Source organism: Hippoglossus hippoglossus, chromosome 6 (genome assembly GCF_009819705.1).
Source record: "Hippoglossus hippoglossus isolate fHipHip1 chromosome 6, fHipHip1.pri, whole genome shotgun sequence".
Lineage (NCBI taxonomy): Eukaryota > Metazoa > Chordata > Actinopteri > Pleuronectiformes > Pleuronectidae > Hippoglossus > Hippoglossus hippoglossus.
The window spans coordinates 2,406,451-2,431,612 of NC_047156.1; the positions used below are offsets into that span (position 1 = coordinate 2,406,451).

At 42.1% G+C, this 25,162-nt stretch overlaps 2 protein-coding genes across 8 annotated transcripts in view; one reads left to right on the top strand and one right to left on the bottom strand.

Annotated features, from left to right (window-relative positions):
* Positions 1-145: 145 nt before the first annotated feature.
* Positions 146-4,585, bottom strand: dkk3b (dickkopf WNT signaling pathway inhibitor 3b). Of its 2 annotated transcripts, XM_034589153.1 has the most exons (8): positions 4,170-4,576; positions 3,323-3,373; positions 3,275-3,286; positions 3,070-3,150; positions 1,345-1,437; positions 1,071-1,215; positions 493-643; positions 146-403 (listed from the first exon to the last, which is right to left on the bottom strand). In XM_034589153.1, the coding sequence occupies exons 1-8, from the start codon at positions 4,365-4,367 to the stop codon at positions 379-381; spliced, it is 756 nt and encodes a 251-aa protein (XP_034445044.1). In that variant the 5' UTR covers positions 4,368-4,576; the 3' UTR covers positions 146-378. The 2 variants fall into 2 exon arrangements, with proteins under 2 accessions (XP_034445044.1, XP_034445043.1); XM_034589152.1 differs by having other exon boundaries at positions 3,275-3,373; positions 4,170-4,585.
* Positions 4,586-7,320: 2,735 nt separating this feature from the next.
* The window catches only part of mical2b (microtubule associated monooxygenase, calponin and LIM domain containing 2b), a 38,505-nt gene continuing 20,663 nt past the window's right edge, over positions 7,321-25,162 (top strand). For 2 of the 6 annotated variants that reach the window (XM_034589141.1, XM_034589144.1), the window contains exons 1-8: positions 7,322-7,548; positions 10,906-10,910; positions 20,653-21,047; positions 22,059-22,266; positions 23,127-23,243; positions 23,893-23,994; positions 24,453-24,608; positions 24,696-24,796. In XM_034589141.1, coding sequence (XP_034445032.1) covers positions 20,784-21,047; positions 22,059-22,266; positions 23,127-23,243; positions 23,893-23,994; positions 24,453-24,608; positions 24,696-24,796 — 948 coding nt within the window. In that variant the 5' untranslated portion in view covers positions 7,322-7,548; positions 10,906-10,910; positions 20,653-20,783. Of the gene's footprint in view, positions 7,549-10,905; positions 10,911-11,385; positions 11,391-14,778; positions 14,787-20,652; positions 21,048-22,058; positions 22,267-23,126; positions 23,244-23,892; positions 23,995-24,452; positions 24,609-24,695; positions 24,797-25,162 lie in introns of those variants that run through there. The other 4 variants (XR_004614211.1, XM_034589145.1, XM_034589146.1 and 1 more) reach the window with 3 other exon arrangements.

Consider the following 25,162-nt stretch of genomic DNA (forward strand, 5'->3'; position numbering starts at 1 on the left):
GTGTGTGTGTGTGTGTGTGTGTTCAGGATTATCACATTCTGACACACACATGGGAAACAGGTGGAAGTCTGCCCTCTAGCTGTCAGCGCTGTGTACTGCTGTAGTTCTTATCATTCACTATAGACTAAATGAGTGAAAACCACACTTTTTTCAATTAAAACCAAAAACAAGTCTTTTATTTTCTTCATAATAAACAGTACAGATTGTAAAGTAAGGTATAAATAAAACAGTGCAAGTCCTGCCCCCCCTACATCCTGTACTTTGGTAAAGTATCGATCAGCTGGAAAGTCCTCAGGTGAATGATCAGTGAGGATGAGTAACATCAGGACAGGGTTTTGTAATTTAATATAAGTCCCTCATGTGTTTCCTCCTCCAGTTCTACACCCCACAAACAGATCCACGTCTATAAGAGAGAAAAGGGTAATTTAAGAAAAGAAGGTTACAACGAACACATTTTGAACTGCACGTGTATTCGTCCATGTTTGCTCTCACCCATGAGGTTGGCACTGGAGGTGGTCGGCACAGGGGCAGTGGTCGCGGGGCACCTCCTCGTCCCAGGCCAGCATGTCCATCAGCAGGTTGGGGTAGTTCAGGCAGGACTCCCCCTTCCCTGGGTGGGGGTTACACACTGGAAACAGCAGCTCTGGAGGAAGCAGCACGGACAAAAGTAAAGAACGGAAATAACTGTTTTTATTGTTGCAGCTAATATTCATCGCTCAGTGCCGTGGATGTCTCCAGGCTTTTAGTTTTAGCTTTGGGTTTTGTTTAATCCCTGGATTCTGACCTTTCATTTCTTCCTGTAGAAAAGACATTAAATTCAGACTTTTCTAATTTCAATATCTTACACTCTAAATTGTTGTTTTGATATTTAGTCTGTTCTGCCCCTATTCCTTATATTCCCATATATTTATACTGCATGTTTAGTTTTTCTTTTACTTTTTTTGCTATGCACAGTACCTCTAGCAACACACACAGTATATTTGGTTGAACATTCTACCGACATACAGTTTGACATTAACTGAGATGAGTCTGTCTCTCGTCTCTCGGTCTCTGGGGACGTCGGAGCTCACCTCGTTGGAAGGCACAGCACAGATCCGTCCTGCAGTCGCTCTGACCCTGACAGATCGTTCCCTCTGTTCCTCTGGTGGCGTTGACCGTGCACTGGCCCCACACACACATCTGGTCTGAGCAGCACTCCTCATCCTTAATGCACGGCTGAGCGGAGACACACACACACACACACACGTTAAATTTCTCTGTATGTGCATCGTTCAATCGTGTAAAAATGAAAACGCTTTAACTGTACAAATAACAAGCACAAAAAGCCCCTGAGTGAATCCGCACCATATCAGTTGGAATGCAGGGGAGGCACCTGGAGTTCTGGATCTCATACAGACAGTATCTCAGGTCGCCACAGTCCTCATCCACCATGCATTCCTGTGTGGAGACATCACAGCAGATGATAACAGAGCCCGGAGCTCGAATAACAAACAGCACCAGCCCTTTTCATTTTCATGTTTAGGACTGAAAGTGGGTTTTTTTTGTGTGTTTGCTGGATCTGGGAAATCAACACTGAAACAAAACAGCAGCTCACAGACCAATGGGTGAACTCCCTTTAGCCTGTGAACACTCTCTTTCCTACCTGAGACATTTCATCTCACAGAGATTACACGGAAAATATGTGAAAGAAGAACTTCTTTCCTCTGTGGTGTTGACAGGAATGAAGCTGTTATTGTCAGAGGTTTCTTCCAGTTTCTCTCCACAGTCGTCAAAGTGCTGCTGTTGTTGGAGCCGTTGGGTTTCTATATCATTTTAATATATATAATGAATATAATTTAATATTTATGGAAGTACCTTGAGATAATGTAAATTATAATTTGGCACTATCCAAATTAAATTAAATTATTGAGGTGACAGAGATACTGGAAACTACAACTAGAGCCCACATGCCTTACAACCCTGCCATTATCTTAATAAAGGCCAGATGACTACACCTATTATTACTCTCATTGGCCCACAAGTAAATTATACCTCTCTATAAAAATATTTTTCCACAATTTACTCTGCAGCAAAAGGAGAAAGAAAGTAACACAGATGACTCACTGAGCAAGAGACCCCATGTGAGGTTTTAAAGAAGTGTGATCTAAACTCTAAACAAGCTGTAAAACTAACGTAACCTGCATTTTTATACAAATAATATGAAACACAGATGCAGTCGTTTTGCACAAACAATAAATAAAGGAGCTGAACACTAGTGTTTGAATGACGAAGTCTATAAAAGACATTTAGTCTCACTGACCTGAGCCCATGTTCAGCAGAAAAAGGTATTTTATCAGGGAAGTGCTCGGTCAATCAACTTTCCTTTGACATCCTCAAGTGTAATTTAAGTGTGTCTCCACATAGAGGCTGACATTTCTTTACACTTAGTCATTTAAGAGGAGCAGACCTTCTCCTGTCTGACTCACAGGCTTTTTCTCTTTCCAAGCAGGAAGCTGCATTAACCACTTTCTGTCCGGCTGCCAGGAAAGAAAAAGATCACAGCCACCATTGTAAAACAAAAAGCCCCAAACAGGCAGCAAGCGGCATTAATGACCTCAATCCAAACTGTGGCTGAAGCTATGAAAAGTACATGGTGGGTTTCTGTTTCCATGATGATCCCGTTCTTTATAGACCGAGTTGAGACGTTACAGTTTCACTAAGTTCTTCATGTGGAGAAACGTTCAATGTGCTTTGAATGAGCTGATTTCTGTTTCAATTAAATGACAGATCATGACTGATGCTGAGTGGAATGTCATAAAGCTCATGAGGAGTCAAGGTCTTTGTTTGTTTTACCAAAAGGCCGCCTTCACGGTTTACATCACCACCGCGAAAAGAGAAACATACGCTCGGAAACTGGGACAGTTGGATTTTAAAACTTAAAACTCTGTGTGTGGACGAGACGCAGATCAGAAAGTTTGTTATGCAAAAAAATCTGCTCAGTAAAGGGCGTCAGTGAAAAATAAAATATCTTCGAATCCAGAACGAATTTCTCCCATGATTCACTGTTGGTGTGGATCAGAAAAGACTCACGTGATCCACACTATTCCATGGACCAGACACCTCCACATGCACGTGTGAGAGACGAGTCTCTCCTGTTTTATTGTTAGTTTCCTGTAAACAGTAAGAAACAAGCAATTACATATTTGCAGATTTTTGTGTTTTGTTCATGCAAAAGAAAAAATATCCTCAAAATCAGTTAAAAACCTAACTTTTGGTTGTAATTTTAAACCCCTACCTTGTCCGTCCTCTCCAGGACAGTCCTCTGAGTCCCGTTGTGGAGGCTGAGACGCAGGTCTGGTGACGTTAGAGACGATTTGGCACTCTCAGTAGTTATCTGTAAGATTGATGTGAGCACACGTCCATAAATCTGTATTAAACTACACACCAGGACATTCCTGCAGCTGGAACTGTGGACAGTGTTGACACACAGCAGCAGCTCTGACTAACTGTTGTGATTCAGCTCAGTTTCTTGGACGACATGAAGGGAAACCGTCCCAGTAGTTCACAGATGATTCAAACCAGACACCGACTGAGACATGATGCTGATGAGTAGTAAGTAATAGTTACACAGAAAAATAACATTAGACTTAACAATAATTACAATAATAATAACAACTTAATTTGTAGAGCACTTTTCAACACAAAGTACACAACAGACAAATATACAAATATAATAATAGTAATGAAAGAAATAGAGATAAAAGACCAAAACAGTTCAGGAATATTCTTTCAGACTTGTTTGATAATCTTCGTTGTGCATCCGATCAGCCTCTATACAGTTACGTTTATTCAGCAGTATTAGAATAACTTTTCTTTGATTGAACTTATAATGAAAATATCTATATATCTTATCCATGAGGAGGTCTATTAATAGCATTCAGACTTGATGTGGCTCAGACATGAAGCAGACATGGAAAGTTTGTGTAATGTTGTAACTTAGCCTGGTGGTCAAAATTAAACTGAGCACAAAAACAATTAAACTCACCTTGATTCTGGTGCATTTGTGTCCTGATAACTGAGCTTTATCATATCAAATACTTTGATAAATGACATTATAGCAGCTTTGAGTCATAACTCCATAAACGACACAACGCTGCCTTTGTGTAAATGTAATAAAACGTGACGCAGACCTGGTCCACTGCCTCCTCCAGTATGTGCTGGGTGTCCTCCATCAGCTCCTCCACCTCTCGGAACATGTCGTTCAGACTGGCCGGGCCTCGCTCCAGCGCGTCCCGCAGGATCACCGCCTCGCTCCGGGCCGAGCCGCCGGTTCCCCGCAGCAAACACAGACTCACAGACACCGACAGCAACAGCATGATACCGGACATCTTTCCTTCTCCTTCCTCCTCTTCCTCCTCTTCCTCCTCCTCCTCCTGGTCGCTGCTGCCTGTGGAGCAGCGTGACGCACCGAGGGCGCACAGCCGCGCACAGCTGGACCCGCTTTATTTGGAAAGTCTGAGCAGGGATCGTGGTGCTGGTGGTTATGAAGTGAAACGAATCTCGTTTAATGGCGTGGAAAGAGTTCAAACTGCCCGGCGAGAGGTACACGTCGGAATCAAGTGGTCTTTATGTGGTGATTATTAAAAAGAAACTTCGCAGAGACCAGGAGCTGCAGAGGCAGCTGCTGCCAGATGTGGCCTGAGAGAGGAAGTTCAGCAGGAATGCAAATTATACCTTATCAGCCTCATTACTGAAACTAACTGGACCAAAGCAGACTTAGAGTTAAACAGAAACTTTATTCTTACCTTGTATTCATGAGGTGAAGGAGCCTTTAACCATGTTTTTAATTTCATGAAAACTTCTGCTTCCACACATTACAAAATCCAAAACTGTTAGAAAAAGGTATTAAATATTGACTGTAATGATTCAAAACCTGCACAAGACATTAAAAGATTATTAAGTCTTGGGTGAATTTTCTAACGTAAAGTATGAAGAAGGAGGATCAGTTCAAACAGCAGAAGGTTATTGAGGAGTTGAACACTCCAGGTATAAATAAAAAAGTTAATGATGAATTCCATTCAGCTACTCCAGCTTTCTGGTCCTGTGCATGTGATGAACAATCTAAAGGTTTGATTAGGGAATAAAACAGCAGAACTCAACTTTTCTATTTGCAAATAAAATTACAGGTATTCACAAACAAAAATACAGAAAATCACTGACACACAGTGAAACTTGGGCTTATGAGGCCTCTGGTAAGAACCTCAACCAAATTTCTAAATAAAAGAGACATACAATAAATGTGACGCTGTATTAACTTCCAGAGAAAAACATAATGAACTTAATCACGCTTCATTTTATAACCTGACTGTCGAGTGACAAACATCTCAGTGTTTGGATGGAGTGGACATTGAGCTCCTGCAGGATGTCATAGCAGTTCTCCACCACCTGGGGTCAGTGCAAGACAAAACATGTTAAGAGTTGTTATTATTGTGCATAAATACATCTATGTGTGTGTCTGGGTGTGTGTGGGTGTGTGCTTTGTTTCTTTGTTTATGAATCGACCCATTCAAATGTATAAAAAGTAGTTTTTATACAAGTATATACAGACCTTGTCGTGTAGAGTTATCATTTCAAAGTACAGCAACAATGCATCACTCGTTCTTTGTTAATGGGCCAAATAGAAATAATGGAGCCCTGATGCGATGCTCACACAGTGTACTCACTATGTCAGGTATGCTGTGGATCCTGTTGAGTCTTCATGTCTCTTTGTATTAGTGACACAGTCAAAGTTTGACATGAGGACACTTTGACCCTAGCAGGACAATTAAAGGCTCCACCCACCACCAACCTGCTCAGACATGATGATCCTGAGGTGTGACCCCAGTAACAATCTCTGATCTGGGGAGAGATTCAGGTCAACACAATCTTCAACCTTAGTTTAATCTAGTTCATTTCACACAACACAAACACATGAATTAAAAGTACATGTGGGGTCGTGATTATGTCCTATGAGCCAGAACACAGTCTGAGATCCTCTGGTAGGACGTTGTCCAAAGTTTAGGCTGCAAACCAAAGGAGACAGAGCCTTTGTTGTGAGGGCCCCTGCACGTTGGAACAATCCTTCTATTCAATACTCAATTGTATTTGTATAGCACCAAATACCAAGTAGCAGACATTATCTCAAGGCTCTTCACATAGAAGGACAAGACAAATACAGAGGGAAGATTATGTGCCATAAATACAGAATAACAGAATATCTGTAACCAACTAACTGCATCTTAAGCTACTGCATTTTTTACAAGTACATTTCCCCCCAAAGAGAATCTATACAAAGTTCTGCACCACCTGTAGATCCAGTAGAAAATGTTGAAAAGTTCTGATTGAACTTGACTAAAAAGTAAAGAAAAGTTTATTTTCGCACGTCACTGAAACTCGGGCTCCTATTGGTCGTTTTCAGCGTCTGTGGGAAACTCGCAGCTTTTTCAAATTCAGTCTCATCAGCTGATTGAGAGAAGCAGCACAACCGGATGTGGAGAACATTTATTTTCAGAGTAAAAGCAGGTCTAAAAAAACAGACCTGAATGGGACTCAGTGTCAGGTGAGTTGTTTATTAAGATTAACAGAGAATTAAGATCAACTTTATTCACGTGAACACACGATACATTGGGAAAATATTAGAGGACTTATTGAAACTTGTATAACCAAATAAATAATACAGTTTTTGATTTTGTATATATTTTTTTGTGCCTGATTGTAGCATTGAAATTATGCCACAAACCACTATTCTCTACAACAACAACAACAACAACAACAAAAGTGACAAAAAACAGCCGTTACCTCAAATAAAATGTAAATATGTAACATACAATGTTTGAATTCTTGACAAGAAATGGAGGAGAGAAAGCTAATTAGGTGATTAGCCAGTTAGCTAGGTTAGCTTACATTTCCTTGTATGTTAGCTAATAAGTTGATTAAACAGTAAGCTAAGTTAGCTTACATGTCCTTGTAGGTTAGCTAATTAGGTGATTAGCCAGTTTTACGTTAGCTAAAGGTCTATTATTATTATCATAGTTATTATTAGTATATTTATTATTATTATTAATTGTATAGCATCTTTCTTAAAATGATCAACTTCACAAAAGATAAAAACAACAATAGCCTAATAAACCAACAACAAAGTTTAATGAGAGTAAACTTAGTAACCACCAAGTCATTAAAATATATATTAGTAGTTTTTAGTCATTTAGAGTGTGAGTAGAATTAAAGATATATTCTTTATCAGTATTTCTTCAGTAACCAGTGGTTTTATTTCAGGAAACCAGTAAGCGGAAGTGGAGCCCCGGCTGTGTGACGGGACTTGACTCCGGTCTACAAGCCGGGCTCCTCTCACTCTCCGCGGATACAATGTGCGGATCGGGTCGCTGGAAGCAGAGAAGCGCAGCGCGGACATTAACCTGAGAACCGGCTCCGGGAGAGGACCGAGAGCGACGTCCGCCGCCCGCAGACAGGGGACTAAACCCGGGGGAGAGGACTCTGGAGGACCGCGGGCCTTTCACCTGTATGGACCCGGTAAGGAGCTGACAGACGCACTTTGCGGCGAGGACGCGACCAGGAGCGTTGTGGTGAAATGGTTCATGTGTGACAGGAGCTCGACTCGCTGGGGGAATCCTCTCCAGTCGCTGGTTTGTAGTGGGAGGTCGAGGGGAACTGGTTGGACAGTTTGCTGCTGCTGGTGGTGCTGTTGAATTTATTCCTGGATGTAATCTAATATTAGCAAGAGGTGCAACCTGGGTGCAGCAGGTGATGAGGGCAGGCCCCAGAAAGCAACAGGTTGGTGGCTCCTCAGTTCACAAAAAACACTTTGAATTAGGATTAATTATTCATATTTGTATTTGTCATTCAACCAATCAGACTTCATTTGTTTTCTTTCTTTTCATACAAACAAAATAACACAAACAATATTTCCCATCCACCCACCAAGCAAGACATATTTATATAGACAATAAATATATAACATAGAAATGCTATATACAAGGCTGCTTTTTTAACGTGCGATATAAAGATAAGATTTGATTTCCCCCCCCCTCTTTGCAATATACATTATACAACACGTTAAGAAGTCTTTCTTTGATCGTGGACTTTGGTCTTAGGAGGCTTAAAAGACGAGTGCAAAAATAACAAGTAGGGTTTTATGGTGAAAACAATTCTGAGAAAGTCAATAAGTACGTAACTATGTGGATGTATAACTAAAATAGAATTAAAGGGTTTATCTGTAAAACTGTCTACGATATAAAGTTAAATAGATTCAGCTTAAAGCGTGACGACCATTGACCTGCTGTCATTTGTTAAATTAATAGTAGCTGATAAATAAGATAATATAGATTTTTACCTACACCTCTGCCAGGGTTTAAATGATATGGGTTGCTAATGATTTTATCCTATCATCCTATATCCCCTGCAAAATTCCAGGAAGGCCTCATAGTCTATCAGAGTAGAGTCTAATACGTCCTCTAACTTCACACTAAACTAATTTCCCTGCGTCCTCTTGCGTGGTGATATAAGTGCGTTCCTCCTCCTCTTCTCATCTTCCTCCTCCTTTGAGTAGCAGGTGGTGTCACGTCCTCTGAGACCTGAAATCCAGTCATGCGGGTGAAGGTTTGTCCCCAGTTGTTGTGGACTCTAAGGTTTCAGCGGTAGAATAAACTTTCTCTTACTTTGAGCTTCAGTAATGTCATGGATTCCTGTGGACACGGGTCCTTCAGACGTCTTCAATTGAACTTGCAGAAGTGCAGAGACCAAATATCAGGCTGTTGTGAAATGTGTTGTCATGGATTGTGGACTTTGAGGTAAATAAGCATTGAGAGGTGCAATTGTTGCAAGTAGCTTACAGCTGCTGAATGTGAGTGTTGGTCAGAAGCAGCTTGGTCAGCGTGAAGGGCCAACGGGTCAGAGTTCAAGGGTCTAATCCTTCTTAAGTTATGGTTTTAAACTGTCGTAACTGCAGAGAAAGGCTTGTGTTAACTGGTTGCTGCTGGTTCGACAACATACCGGCTAAATCTGAAATAGAAATTCCCTTGCAATGCAATTTAAGTGAGTTTATCTCCTTGGTCTGAATCTTTCTTTGTGGTTTTTGTTGCGTGTTTTCAAACCAAAGCAAAAGACAATTGATACTGACAATTCAACAAAAAGGAATTTCTAGTGGCTATATTGTCAGATCAATGTCAATAGGGACCCTCGCCCCCTTTTTAAACCTCAGACCTCGCCCGTTTATCAAACTTCCTCCTGCTCTGCAGCCGACGCTCGAGACGATAATCTCAGAGCATTTCATGTTGGCCTCATCTGCACCATCATGGCCAAGCTGTCACTTCCTGGAATGAGGGGTTGACTTATAAGGGGGTGTCGCTGCATGTATCAGTGCTGAGGGAGAGGCAGCAAGACCAAAATACACCAGGGGGCTGAGTGACCCTGTCGCTGGCTGAGTCGATGCTTTGCTGTCAGATGAGAAAGGCCAAGTCCAGCTCGAGTATGTCAAGAGGATTTTCCAAAGGCCGAGTTTGATAAACACAATTTGCATCGTATGGTTCTTTGAGGTTGAGATGGACAGTTCTTACACTGTATAATGACATTTATTATGATATATTATAAATACCATAGATAATATTCTTGAGGAAAAAGATTCTCTGGTAGGATGAGGAAAATAATTGTCTCTTTGGTAGAGGCCAAGTGTATATCAGGTTTTACAATTATGGCTCTGGAATTTAGTGAGTGTGTGATTTCTCATAATTCTCTCTCTTTACTGTTTGTCAATCTTGAGCACAGTATTTTAAAATGATCAGCACTTAAATACAAGCAGCCTTTTGCTCTATATTCTTTTCAGCTGGATATCCAGACACTTAAAAAGCATTTAATACTCTTGGGTTTTGACTCTTCATGTTTCAGTAGCAGTGTCTAACAGACTCTACACTGGAACTCCAAGGGTCTAATGCTTATTAACCTGCAAAACCCTAAACTTCTCAAGTATTAGGGGATACATGGGTTCAAATCCCACCCCATGAGGTGGGGTCTTAAATTTAATCTAAACCAACATCCAGTCTTTACGGTCTATTGCATCCCAAGGCCGAAGCACAATCCTGTGAGGGCTGCGTTATTAAGTTTGCACTATCAACCAAATAATAACATGTGAGGGTTGCAGAGCTGTTGTATTTCCAGATGTTTGGTCGTGCAAACAAGTAGCTGCCTAATAAATTCACAATTGCATTTGAGTCATCCAGTTGCTGTTAAATGCAGACATACCGTGTGGGATATGCTGACACAACTGTTTGTCGGCTTAATCCAGCCCCAGAACATCTACCGTGCGTTGTGTCAGTACTCTGAGGATTAAGGGTTTGATTTCAGGACTCGCATGCACCAATTAAAGCCTTTCCCAGTACAACTTAACATATGGTGTTGAAGCCAGACGTCTCCAGTCTGTGTGCCAAGAGGGGCTGGGTGAGGGGCTGGGTGAGGGGCTGGGTGAGGGGCTGGGTGAGGGGCTGGGTGAGGCCCGACTCTTAATCTCATATTTAGACCTGAAAATCCAAATAAAGCAGTGGGGTCATTTACTAAGTGGAATCGTGCTGTGGTGATAATATGCCGTCATTTTGCAAAATCATGATTCAGAGTAAATTCTAATGGGAGAAATAACACAAATTATTAAAGGTTTTCTGTTACATATATCAATAAATAAATAATTCCTAATATAAAAAAGACCTCCTCCATGAAAGAACAAACAAATGATCAGAAATTAGACAAGTATACACAGCAAAACAACTAACAAGTAATTAGTTTAATTCGTGTGCAAGATTTCATGCTGAGGAATAATTCCTGTAGAAATAAGCTGCTTACAGACATGGACTGAACTTCAGATAATCTTGAAATTGTCTGGAGGGGCTGTGTGTGAGAAGACAGATGTCCGAGTCAGCTGCTACAGACGTTCTCCAGAGTTTCTCCTGCCAGCTCGACTCAGATAAAAACAGATAATGTCCAAATGATCCCATGTGAGAATACAGCAGAGACGAAAATTCAAATATATCAGGATGAACAAGAGGAGAGTATACACATAAAAGACGAAGACGTCAACATGGAGAGCCAATGCAATTTGAGAGCTTTGGATGATAATGACCGACATTTTCATCGATGTGCTATAAACACATATGCTGGGCTCCGAGAATAAAGGTCACTGTTAACCTGTTGCTGTCGTCACGGTTGGCCCCTCTGTTCGTAGAGGTCAGTAAGTGGGCGCACACACTGACCTGTGTTGACATGGTGTAATGGAAGTTTCCTGGAAGCTGGTGAAAGGAGAACTCGGGCAGCAGCTGACGTCTCATGCAGAAGGTTTTGATGTAGACTTGATGCATCAAGGAGACCAGAAGGTGGAACAACATACAAACGCCAACAGAGCAACATGAGCAATTGTCACCCCCCAGTCTGAAGATGTCTCCCACAGCCTCCCCAGTATACCTTCCTCTACGTGCGTCACCCATTCCAACAGCACATCCATGAATGGCTAGAATTGCTGTCACTCTCCATGTTACATGTAGGTGTTCGCATCCTATTGGATAGTTAAGTCTAAATATGCATTCCTAAATCACATTGCGTCCTTAGGTCTTGCCACTGGTGAAATACGCAAAAGAGTTGACGTTGCTATTCTCCTGTACAGATATAATATACAGTAATGTGTGAGGATGGTCAAAAATTATGACCAGGGACCCTTTTCACATGTTATCAAGACGATCGACGACGCAGTTTAGGCTTCAAACCTTTCCTATTACAGTCATATTGGATTTGTTGGTGTTTATCAGATGTTTGGACTCTCTCCTGTGGTTTGACACAACCTTTGTACCGAAGGTGAGAATCAAGACCACGTCCTTATTAGGAAAACAGACAGCTAGAAACCGACTGAGTGTGATAGAGGGTAAAGCCTTAAAAGAAACCCTGTCTCGTGAGAATTGTCATTTTCGTGCTTTGTGTATCGGTAACACAACAAGGTGTGTTCTTGGAGAAAGTATCGGTCTTCCCTTAATGGTACGTACAAAGTCTCTCTACAGTCATTGTGTTGGTTCCCATGTTTAAGCAGCATTTTCTCATTTGAATCTCAACTTGGGAAACCAGAGGAGAGAGAGAGAGAGAGAGAGTGATTTTTAGGGAGCGAGTGGAAGAGAATAAAACATTTCAGGGAGAAAAACAGATAATAATTAATAATTAATTGCTGCTTTTTAATCTTTGACAGATTCATGGTTGTGTTTCCTCCTGCAAGGCCGTGTTTCGTTTCTTATCTTAAAACAACGGCAGATGTAATCAGGTTCAGGCGTCCGATCTTTGACTGTTTGATGTCGATGACTTAATTGTAGAATTCACGACGGATAAAGTTGTCTCCAAAAAGTCAGCACTTTTTAAAGAGCTGTGAATTACTCCCCTGGTTTCTTGTGCGACAGTGGCCGTCATGGGATCTTGTGTATTTGTATTTCTTGTTCACACGAGAACAGGTTTGTCTTTGTGAACTCTCTTTACTTCTGCCTCTGGCCACATGTTCACATTTCCCGAATATCATATGTGTTTCTTGTAAAGACCGGCCTGTAAAAGTCAAGACTCGTTTCTGTTCTTTAAAGTAATAGTCGGACATTTTGGGAAATCTTCTCAGTGTTTTTCCATTAGTCGACATTTACTTTGCTTTTTTCTGTGTGTTTGTGTGTGAGAGAGCGACAAAGTTATTTCCATGGATTTGAATTCTGCACGTCAGGAGGGCTCGACTAATTTGATATTTACATCGGATGAAGTAGAGATGTAAATCTCATTTCCCTTTTCCTTCTTCCTTCTTCTAATCAGCTGCCCCCTTTTCCCAGCTTCTTTGTTTGACTTTGTTTCTTTCTTGTTTTGTTCTTAACTCTATTATTTCCCCTCTTGATTGCTTGTAAAACATGAATCCTGACAAAACGCCTGCAGAACTCAGTTTTCACAACAGAATTCAGATATATCGAGCAAATCAACATAGTGATGTTGAAAGTGACCAAAGTATTGATTCAGTAATAAATATAATTAAGTGGAACTCTCTAACTTAACTCTAATAAAAAGCTTGTGTGAAAGATTTACATTTTTCGCTTCATGTTTACCTCTCTGAATATCAGAAGCATCAATCTAACAAACTCCATCTGCTAAGGTGAAGAAATCCATTCTCTCTCAGGTTATTGTCTTCTGAGCTTTGCCAGAACTCAGATCAGCCAGTTAAGTTGCGGGCTTCAGTCTTAAAGTTACGACAGCATGTTCAACCATTAACTATTGTGAAGTGGCTCCGCTAGGTGAGGTCAGACTTGAACAACAGAAGTACGAGCTCACCGATGACTGAGGAGACCAACATCATGTTCAGCTCCTCTCTAACCTCCTTCCATTCCTCACGGTGCTTCGTCACTAAGGCAAGATGAGAACGTGTCTTAACCCTGAAGTCTTTACTGGAGTTCAGGTACAGACTCTGTAAAACTGTAAATAGGACTTGACTGTACTTTAACCCCAGGAAGGCTTTGTCATAAAACTCAGCTGTTCCCTGATTTAATGTTGCCTTCGTGTTCTGTATTGTTTTTTGTTTCATTGTGGAGATCTGAGCATGCAGAGCTTTAATCCTTCAGCTGTGCAGCAGGTTTAATGTTGTCCACTTAATTCATTTAATCTTTTGACGACAAAAGACAAGACGGTTTCGAGTTCTGCTTCCACCAAAGAGGTTATGTTGTCGCCTTTGTCTGTTTGTTTGTTAGTTAGCAGGATTACACACAAACAGCTGACTGGATTTCCACACAAGTGACAGGATGAAAGGATGGGGTCCAAACAAAAGGGACAGATATCAGTTCCTTAAACATTACTGTGGCATATGACGATGCCACCGGGGTCTCACCACAACAGCCAGAGACAAACCATTCACCATTAAAGTCACCGGCACGTTGTACTGGTGTGTCAGCTTTGCAGCTCAGCTAAGTGTCTCACCCCCCCCCCCCCCCCCCCTCCTTTTGAATCCAGGGAGATTTGATTGGCCAACTAGTCTCAGCTGTGCCAATCCCCTCTCCCTGGGTCACCTGGAGCTTCACTGGGCCTCCTCCACAATTGCATTTGTTATATTATCACATATTTCTGAGGAGTAATTTATGAATGTTGATGGTTACCATGGTTACAGGTGTTTGTACAATGTTTACAAGTATCTGTAACATGTTTACAAATATCTCTATCATGGTTAAAGGTGTCTTTACCATGTTTTCAAGTATCCGTACCACGGTTACTAGTGTCTGTTCCTTGGTTACTGATATCTGTACCATGGTTACAAGTATCTGTACCTTGGTTACTGGTATATGTACCTTGGTTACTAGTATCTGTACCATGGTTACAAGTATCTGTACCATGGTTACTGGTATCCTTACCACGGTTACTGGCATCTGTACCATGGTTACTAGTATCTGTACCTTGGTTACTGGTATATGTACCTTGGTTACTAGTATCTGTACCTTGGTTACTAGTATATGTACCTTGGTTACTAGTATCTGTAGCATGGTTACAAGTGTCTGTCCCTTGTTTACTTGTGTCTCTCATGAGTTGTCTGTGTCTCTGCTCTGCAGTATTACACACTGACTCACCTCAGTAAATCCATTTAGCATTTCTCTCTCTAATCTAATCCAATACAATTGTTCCTGCAGCCACCTGAGCTGTTGGCTGCAGTGACTCACTCTGCAGCTGGATCCACTCACTTGTTCCCTCATATTCATTTTGTGGGTTTAGCTTGAGAGGAGACGGTTCATCATCATCATCATCATCAGATAACATCACATCTATACTGTGATCTTTCTCAATTCAACATCTGGAGCACGATTCAAATGGATGAGCGACATTCACCCTGGAACTCACTCCCCCTGATATCAAAGCCATTTAACCCAGAGTAATTACTGACACACTCATAACGTGTGTCTTGTTAATGAGCAGCGCAACAGGTCCGGTGACTAAATCATTTCCTGGAGGGAGATTTGGGTGGAGGAGGAATCTGTTTTACTAATCGTAGTGATCTTCGCTGTGTGATTCTGCAGCTACAGGATGTTGAATGAGACTCATCCATTCGTCTTGTTTTTCACAGAAGAAGAAGAAGGTTTCAGGAGGTCTTGATGACATTATGAGATAACTCGTCTCGGAGCACATCAGCTATCGTCTGACGTAGTCTCTGTGGGCAACGGCCAGTGTTTGTGGGCCTCCGGTGTAGAAAGTTGATTTGTTCTCCACATGGACTGTTTACCTGCGTGCAGCCAAAGCCCACTCGAACATGATTGGTCAAACTAGAAACAGAAAACAGAAGGCTTCCAACCCCAAAACCTTGTCCCTCACCTTCAGATTCTGCATATTCAAATGAGGAGTCTGTTTATAGAGATTATAAGTTAACCAATATTTAAAAGAGGAGGTTAGTGGTCATATTTGTACTTTAAAACGATGTGGGAACCATTTCTCGTTATAGTAAGGGAGATATGTTTAGTTTCAGTCCGCCCCAATTAGTTTCAAACTTCATTAGCCCCAATCTTACGATCCGAGACACATGTAATCTGGGTTTTTAAGGTTTGTTATAGGACCATATCAGCATGATGAATTTCATTAACATGTACAGTATGAAGTGTGATGTGTATTTTATTCAAAACAAAATACAAACATGGTTGTAATATTGACTTTAATACACTTATTCAACTCAGGCCAAACTGCAAACAGTGACACCATGTGTTTGTGTTTGAGTCTGTGACCAGAGTCATAAAATGCAGCTGTCCTCCTCAGGCCCGATGAGACGTTTACATGTTTAGTCCAGAGAGAACTCCACTCAGACTTTGGCTCAGTTGTCTCCCTGACAGGTTACATACCGTTCACTGTGGACGTCAGTGTAACCTGAGAGATGCTGACGTACAACAGCCTCGTATTTTGTTTCATATTTACTGACCTCCCTCTGGTCTCCTCTGGACAGACACCAGAGGAGTAAAAGAACATTTTTAAATTCTATCTTACAAAGTTGCTTCTAAGCCACAAACATACTATGAATGACCCACTGCACTGTGTGGTTCTCTCCCACTGAGGGAACGACGATGTGTTTTCTGCTGAGTAGTTTGTTCCATCTCAGACCCCCTTATCTGGAGGTTAAGTATGGGTGTGGTGTTCTGTGCCGTGGAGCGGTCTGATGTGGCTCAGAGATACTCAGGCTGAAGTTCCTCCTCTGAAATGGCTGTGTGTGTGTGTGTGTGTGTGTGTGTGTGTGTGTGTGTGTGTGTGTGTGTGTGTGTGTGTGTGTGTGTGTGTGTGTGTGTGTGTGTGTGTGTGTGTGTGTGTGTGTGTGTGTGTGTGTGTGTGTGTGTGTGTGTGTGTGTGTGTCATGTAAACTTTTGAAATGGTTCAAAATAGTGAATAGTGTTTGTCAGTTACATTTTCAGATCTGATAAATGAAGATTGGAGAGGTCACTTTATTCACGTTGTCATTCTGACCACACATTAAGTTCTCAACCCCTTTTAGTGGAGAGTTTTGGAAACTGATCCTGTTTTGGTTTGATATGTTTCCGTGTTTGACGGGCGAGCAGAGACCTTTTGGAAACTGCCACATTCATGACCAGTGTACGTGGTGATGCACTTTCAGTTGTTTTGGTATGTTGCTGAGACTTTTTCTGATAAGGAGCTCAAACGCTTGTCTGGAGGAAGAGGGTGTTTGTTTTGAGATGCCGTTTTAAAATGAAAAGTGTGAGCATAGCCTAAGAAGAAGGCTGCAGGTCGACACATCTGACATTCCAGCTGTTCATATTTCCTATTTCCGGCGGAAACCGTTGCAGATGGAGCTAATCAGTTTCAGCAGCAGCAGCAACAAGAGCTTGTCTCCTGGCAAACCTCACTTTGTGGCCACATCAAATTCCAGAAGTTTCATAACAAAAGAATCTGCAGCACTGCTTTCCTCATGGAGCACTTCCTGTCCGTCTGTCTGTGTCTGTCTGTAGTGTTTGCATCTGTCTGTCTGTCTGCAGACTTGATTTTGCTCTGGTCACTCTGGTGTTTTTCCTTTCTCTCTTGGCATCTCGTCCGTCTGGGCAGGAACATGTTTACTCAGCTTTCATCCTACTCTCAGGATTCATTCTCACGCGCACGCACAAACGCACACACACACATATTCATCCACAGGCTTTTGCCTTTGCACAACTTCACTTCTGTTTTGTTGTAACTTATCAAACTAAATCTTGTGACCTCTGACAGAAAGCTTTAATAACCGTTCTGGGTCTTGAACTGGGCTTTAAACATGTTGTAGTATTGAAATCAATACAACATTTAATAAAGCTTTTACGTCATGAACACCTCATCTGTCACTGATGATAGAAGTCCGGAGGAGCTCAGAGGAGAATTCAACAGATAAGTGTCACTGATCTCTGTTTATTATTGTAGAGCTCAGTGCAAATCCAGTTTCATATTACTAATCCATCACGGCTCTTCTGTTCTGTCTTTTATTCTGATGTCAGTTTTAAAAGAATGCTATTGACGCAAAAAAAGACTCAGGTTCTCTTTGTGTCCTGCTCCACAAAAACAGTTCAATACCACCGATATATTACTGAAACTCCTAGGAGTCTAGTACTGACACAGGAAGAGGGATAAGATGATTAAGAGAGGTCAGCAGTCAGCGACCGGAAAGGGGGCAGAAGAAGAATATAGCCTCCTATACCCTGGACACACCCCCCAGTTTAAATATGGACAAGCAGCTGATTCATACACACAAGATACAAAAGTTTTACATTTGGTAATTTCTTGTCTTAATTCAAGTTCTATATTTTTGGTAGGGTTAGGGGTTAACCCTTTTCTTTTTGTTTATAGTTAATTGCAACAAAGTTTATGGTGAAACTCTAAATATCAAGATTCAATTACATTTCTATGTCTTCAGGGTCATCTTAGGAATCATTGCCACTTTTTTCAATATATTTATACATCAACTGAGCTCAGCTGCAAACAGGACAAGAAACACACACACACACACACACACACACACTTAAATATGGAGACAGATACCGAGTTAACTACTTCCTGCTCCAACCGTCTCAGATGTGGTTAAATATAGTACAGTTTCCAAACGTTGTGTTCTTTCCCGTGCACTTCTAGCTCCTCTAGTTTTGTGTATACCAACACACGCGTTGTGTATCTTCCTCTTGACCCGGTGGGACAGTGTGGGTTACGATGTCCAGTTATCAGAGCCAAACAGTAAGAAGACCAGTCAGTGTCTGGGTGTGTCGCGTCTCCTTTTTGCTTTAGGAATATGGACCAGAACTGATAAGATGAATAATGTGGGACAGATATTCTTATTTCCTTTGTTGGTGCAGGTTTCAGTAACAGGTTATACTCCAGTGGCCGAACATACTGAGTTACCGTGTCTAGTTTTAATAAGTTGTGCGCTGGAGAACATGAGCAGCGGTTTGGTAAGTTTTTATTTGCCTACGCGTGGAAAAGCACTAAAGACCTCAGGGTTATTTGTGTGTGTGTATGCGTCTGTAGGGGCTAATAGTAATTGAGAGGCTACTGCCTGCTGCCAGTTAGCAGAGACCTGAGACCCCCGTTGGGCCACTCAAAGACTTAAAGGGAAAGTGTGTGTGTGTGATGGGATATGTGACTGGCACAAAGTAAAAGACCAATCAAGTGTTGTCCTTATATAACGAGTGTGTGTGTGAGAGAAACAGTATCTTCCTCCTGGCTCCTTCAGCAGAGCAGATTCCATGACTGGTATAGTGAGTATAATGCTGAGGGGGTTCCAGCCATCGGGACCTGATACCTGAACAGAGACGCTGTCCAGGAATGCTCGGTATCACTTTCAATTAACTCCGGAGTCTTAACAGCGTTTGGAAAAGCATTTTCATATTCAGAGATGAAAAGGTGAAAATTGACCGAAGAAATTGTGAGCTCTCATCCGTAGACTGTAAATAAAGATGAAGGACATGACAGCTCCCTAAACTGAAGCCAAACCGAGATATTTTGGCTTTAGTGTAGACTAGTGTTGTCCATCTTTATTTACTAATGATTCAATTAGTTAAAAGTCATCAGCCCCCCCACGCGCTCGCAGTGATCCCCTGCTGTGTTCACACATCCACTTCCCTGGGACTTCTACAGACTTCATACTCGGATGTCAGGCGGATAAAGTCCGTAGAAACTGTGGAGCTTCTCGCTTGAGGAAGTGATGATCTCTTGATCGTTGGTGAACTTCCTCCTGAGCTCGGATCCTGGATCAGTTCAAGTTGTGGCGCTACTTTGTTGTAAACCTGCTGTATTTGATTTCACTCTGGTAAAGTTGCGTGTGATTGTGTTACTGTTCTGGCTTCATTCCTGCAGCCACAGCGTTTGAGCTTCTCCCATGACTGCTCGGCTGAACCCTTCTGAGAGCACGCTCACTCGTAATCCCATCAGGCATTCGGTGGAGCTGCAGGAGCAGAATATCGTTTGTTGTTGAGAAAGAAACGTGCGTATGTATGTTCGGAGCAGTGTGTGCGTGTCCCTGGACGTCTCGTGTAGAATGCAGGACGTGACTCTTCTGGCTAAATGAGGCAACATGTCGACCTCTGAAGTTTATTTTCAGTGCGAGCTGCAGACATTCCTCACATTGGGAATGCGACCTCTCCTTTTATACCATTTCAAATGTTTCCACCCACACTGTTTATGTTTTGCAGAGATTAATGCACATTATGGCTGTTGCAACTCCAGCAGGAGAGAGTCACGACTGGAAAATAACATTTTAATTGCTTATGATAATTAATCATTTTTATCAAAGTCCTAATCTTTTAACAAAACACAGAACAGTAAAGTTGGTGTTTTTATGATTAAGTGTAAAAAGGTTAAGAAATTAATTGGATGTTCAGAATTAAATCAACTAGTTATCAAGTTTTTTTGTATTTTATTGACCATGTATACTTCATATACCTCGCTAAATGTTCAACAGTAAGTTGTAAATAAAATATATGTTGATATATTCACCTCTTAAAGTTATGCTGAATATGTTATTAAGCTGTTGTCTTACAAACTTCTGCTCTATGTTTGCTGACTGGTCATCAACCTTCTCTCTGGTTCACCTGGTCCTGAGCAGGTTTCTGTTCTGTGGGTTCATCAGAGCTCGTTCTACTGCAGGTGTTGGAAATGAAGTTAATGAGAGCGCAGTGACCAAAAGACTCAAACTACTGAACTGATCCCATGATTTTTATTAACTTTAACTTTCTCACTGTCTTTAACATGGTGAGATCCAGCTTACTGCCCTTCCTGTATTTTCATTTTACTTACAATCATCTGATCATTTGTTTCCAAAGAATTGTTTAGCCTCAAGTAGCAATTGCTTTAATATTTGGAGATTGTGGGTAATTAACTAATGCTTAATGGCATTATCGGTTGTTATATTTTAACCTACAGAACATCCTCCATAATGTTCTCCAACTCCCAAGACTCTTTTATTTTGACATGTAATGAATTATAAAGAAAATGTTGATAATATATATTTTTTGTTTCTATTAGCAATTTAGATCCTGTTTGCTTATCATTCAGCATCAAGTGATGTTCAGAACCATTCACCAGCTATAAAGATGGATTATATTTCCAGTCTCTTTTCTAAACATCCTCTTTGTTATTTGTTCCTTTCAGAACCCGTTGAGCATGAAGGCACACAACTCATAGGAGTCTGGTTCTGACAGTGTGAAAGGAGAGAACAGAAGAGAAGAGGAAGAGAAGAACGGTTGTCAGAGGAGATTGGACCCTGGTCCCTGTCGGAGCAGATGGGTGAGACGGAGGATGAGCGGACAGCTCAGGCCAGCCAGCTCTTTGAGAACTTTGTGCAGACGTCCACCTGCAAAGGGACGCTGCAGGCGTTCAGCATCCTCTGCAGGCAGCTGGATCTGGATCCTCTGGACTACAGCAGCTTCTACAGCTCGCTGAAGGCGGCCGTCAGCACATGGAAGGTCAAGGCTCTGTGGACCAAGCTGGACAAGAGGGCGCAGCACAAGGTCTACAACCACAACAAGGCCTGTCAGGGCACCAGGGTGAGACAAGAAGTGGGAACAACTTAAGAACTAGTACTAGTAGTAGTACTGAGTACAGTAACTGGGTCTGAATTCATCCGACAGCGTCCTGCAGATCACTGTACTGTGTTCTCCTGAAGAGACCTCTTGGTTTCAGAATTTATTTAAATTTACTTTCACGAATTTCACAACAATCCCTGTTAAGCAGTGGCACTATATCAGCAAATCAAAGTCCAGTTTGAAATTGTGTTCGGGTTGAGGTCAGATTGGCTGGGCTGATTTTCTTGTACACTGAATATGTCTGTAATCGGAAATACAAACAATAACCATGTGTGTCGGTAACACAAACTGCAGCTACATTAACTGCATCGAGTCGGGTTCAGACACAAACACACAGAATTCCTGTCGGGTTCGGGCTGAGCTCAGTTTCCCCTCGGGCTCTGACGGGTTCTGACAGGAAGCGGCAGCCCGAGCCAAACTGTTCTTCATGCGGCTGAGAAGGAGTTGAAGAAGAAAAGTTCTGTGAGAGAAGGAACATATCGGGAGGATACGCATTAAAATAATTGTGTTTTTTTTCTGTGTAATCCTGCTGTTCATGATATCATCATATTCTTTATATTTTGATGATGAGCTCTGTTGTACTGTCTGAACAAGTCTCAGTCACATCAGCAGTGAGTTGCAGCGTCGTGCTGGAATGTCCTCGTATCTGAAGGAAAAGATAAGAGGTCCACAGGGGAATGAGGCCAGAGACTCGCAGAGGGAAGATTAGCTCCAATGGGTTTGGCCCAAAAAATAACAGTTAAACTATTATCCCAGACATTTTCTCTGCAGAAACGTGTATTTGAGGGAAGGTGCTGCAGCTGGGTGGGTGTTCCTCTTTCTGCTTTCCTGTATCTGGAATCAAAATGAGGGCAGATGAGATGAGATCATAGTCCCATAAGTGACTCGCGCTCTAAACTGTCTAATTACCTTTTCCCAGATATGCATAATTCAGTGTTCTGAGGTATTAAAATGTAATTTCCTCCCGTACAGTGTCTGGTCATCGGCGGCGGCCCTTGTGGTCTGAGAGCAGCCATCGAGCTGGCGCTGCTGGGCTGTAAGGTGGTGGTGATTGAGAAGAGAGACACCTTCTCCCGGAACAACGTGCTCCACCTGTGGCCCTACACCATTCACGACCTCAGGGGCCTCGGAGCCAAGAAGTTCTACGGCAAGTTCTGCGCCGGCGCCATCGACCACATCAGTGAGTGCTTCTGGTTTGACTAAGTGACGAGAGGGCAAGGTTTCGCTCTTGTTTGTAGAGTCAGTTTGTTTCCTGGGTCGGTTCCTTCCTGGTACTTCTTCCTTTCCAGCTGCAGTAGGGTAACGGTGTCATGTATTAATATCTCCTCTGCTGACTCTACGTGTCACAGCCCTGACTCGTTACCATCTGTTCTATCTAGGTGCAAACGTCCCTTAATGGACTGGATGATAAATATACCTGCTGCTGAGCTATAGTATAAACTATAATAATCTATAAACTGTATTAAATACGACCCTGTGCCAGATCCTAGGATAAAACTCTTATTTGGGGTTTTATTCTTTATTAAAACCAGGATGTAATGGTACATCCTGGTACCGTCAGGATTCAGTTGGGATCATGGACTAAAAGAGGTGGAGCCTGACTGTCAATCACACGGTATCCACGCCCCCCATACAAACGGGGCTTTATGGTCTGTTTCACTATAAAAGGATCATAACTTACTAAATAAACATCATGTTGTATTGAAGAAGACTTGAAACTAGTCAAAGAGTCATTTTCTCATGGACTTCTATAGAAACAACCAGTGGAGTCGCCCTCTGCTGGTCATTCATTGGCCTCACGCTACCGAAGTCTACGTTGTTTTTTATATACAATCTGTGCCTAGTGCAAGCGAAGTGAAGTAGCAGAGCCACAAGTTTGGTAACACATGATGTCACCAGATATAAAGTCACCACAATTCAACCAGTTTTTAAATGTACAGTTGCTGTCTTGTGTTTTCCAGCTCTGGTCGGACCTTTTGGATAAACAGTGTGTGTGTGTGTGTGTGTGTGTGTGTATACACGTGTGTGTTTGTGCTCCAGGTATCCGTCAGCTCCAGCTGATGCTGCTGAAAGTGAGTCTGATCCTGGGAGTGGAGATTCATGTCAACGTGGAGTTTGTGAAACTTGTGGAGCCTCCAGCGGAGCAGACTGATGACAGTGAGTCTGCCTGTGTGTGTGTTTCTGTGTGTTTCTCTCTCTCTCTCTGTGTGTGTGTGTGTGTGTGTGTGTGTGTGTGTGTGTGTGTGTGTGTGTGTGTGTGTGTGTGTGTGTGTGTGTGTGTGTGTGTGTGTGTGTGTGTGTGTGTGTGTGTGTGTGTGTGTGTGTGTGTGTGTGTGTGTGTGTGTGTGTGTGTGTGTGTGTGTGTGTGTGTGGTATTATCTCTATGCTAAAGGGTGATGAGTGGTACTGACATGCAGTGACGCTCCTGCATTTTTCAGCTATATATGGAAAAGCTCCCCGCTCACAACACATGTTCAAGTGATCAGAAATGTTCCCGAGCGAAGACACGTTTTCAGTGACAGAAACGGTGGAAAATACCACGTCTGTTGATCGAGTCTGCTCACGTCACCATTTAGCTTTTTTAAGGGTCAATTAAATGACCAAATATGTAGAACTTTAATTAAGAAATGATTTCTAATAGTAATAACATACTCCAATTTGTTATGGTCAAACTATGAAACGAAAGAATCTCCAACATCCAAAGCATTTTTCTGCTTTGTTTATTTCGTAAAAAATAAAAGACGCCCAGTTCTCTGTCAACATGTGTCACGGTAACGTTTGGCTGCTCTCTTGTGTTCTTCCTCAGGCCCCGGGTGGCGAGCAGAGGTTCTGCCGTCCAGTCATCCCGTCTCGGACTTTGTCATCGACGTCGTGATCGGAGCCGACGGACGCAAATACACTTTAGACGGTGAGAAAGCTGCGTAAACTGGGAGAAAGTAGAGTGGTGGTGTGAGGTGTGGCCGTTCACGAGGGGCTGAGCAGATCAAGTTTGTGACTGACCCACATTTTTCAGACGTTTTCTCTCTGCAGTCTGAGTTTTTTTAAAACTTGAAATGAGGTGAAGTGTTGCAAAGCTGCTCTCGGTCACTGGGTAAAGTATTTCCTGTTGACACAGTTTGTACTAGAAGCTTAAGAGTGTGTGTTGGGTCAGGAATGAGTGTGTGTGTGTGGGGGGGGGTTAAGAACTGTTTGAGAGCTTTGTTAGCTTTCTGTCCAGTTGTTATTAATGTTCCACATTTTTGTGCTCGTCTGTGTGTGATTAAATGTGTGATTTATGTGATATATGCGTTTGTTTCTTTATTTACCAAAGGTTTACGACCTTCTGCTTGTTTCATTTCTGAGTTTTCATTCCTCCTCTCGCTGTAGGTTTCAGACGCAAAGAGTTCCGAGGGAAGTTGGCCATCGCCATCACAGCGAACTTCGTCAACAGGAACACCACGGCAGAGGCCAAAGTGGAGGAAATCAGCGGCGTGGCCTTCATCTTCAACCAGAAGTTCTTTCTGGAGCTCAGGGAGGAAACGGGTAAAGAGACGACACAGTACACAGCCCTTCTGCTTCTCTGTTTTTTTGATTTATTCATCTGTTAAGTGAACGTGCTCGTGTTTTCAGGAATCGACTTGGAAAACATTGTTTACTACAGAGACAACACCCACTACTTTGTCATGACGGCGAAGAAGCAAAGTCTGCTGGACAAACGGGTCATCTTAAATGTAAGTTTACCTACAAGCACTTATTTACTTGTGCATAAAACACACATCTGAGGAAGAGGTGTATATACTGAAGTGTTTTTCCAATAAAGCGCGTTCTCTGTATAGTATGCAACACAAATGTGTGTTAACCATTGTCTCTGCATGAAAACAGAAAACGTTTCATCTTCTTCACATCATTTCTTTACTCTTGGTCGTAGTTGTACATCACATCCACACCGACATCGGCCCTCATCACCAAAAGCTCCCGAATCGCATCATTTTTATAAGTTTGCATGAACAGTTCCAGAAAACGTCCGGAGCAACTGACTCGGACAAATAGGTGTCGAGGTTTAAAACCAGCAGCAGCAGCAGCAGAGACAGAGTGTT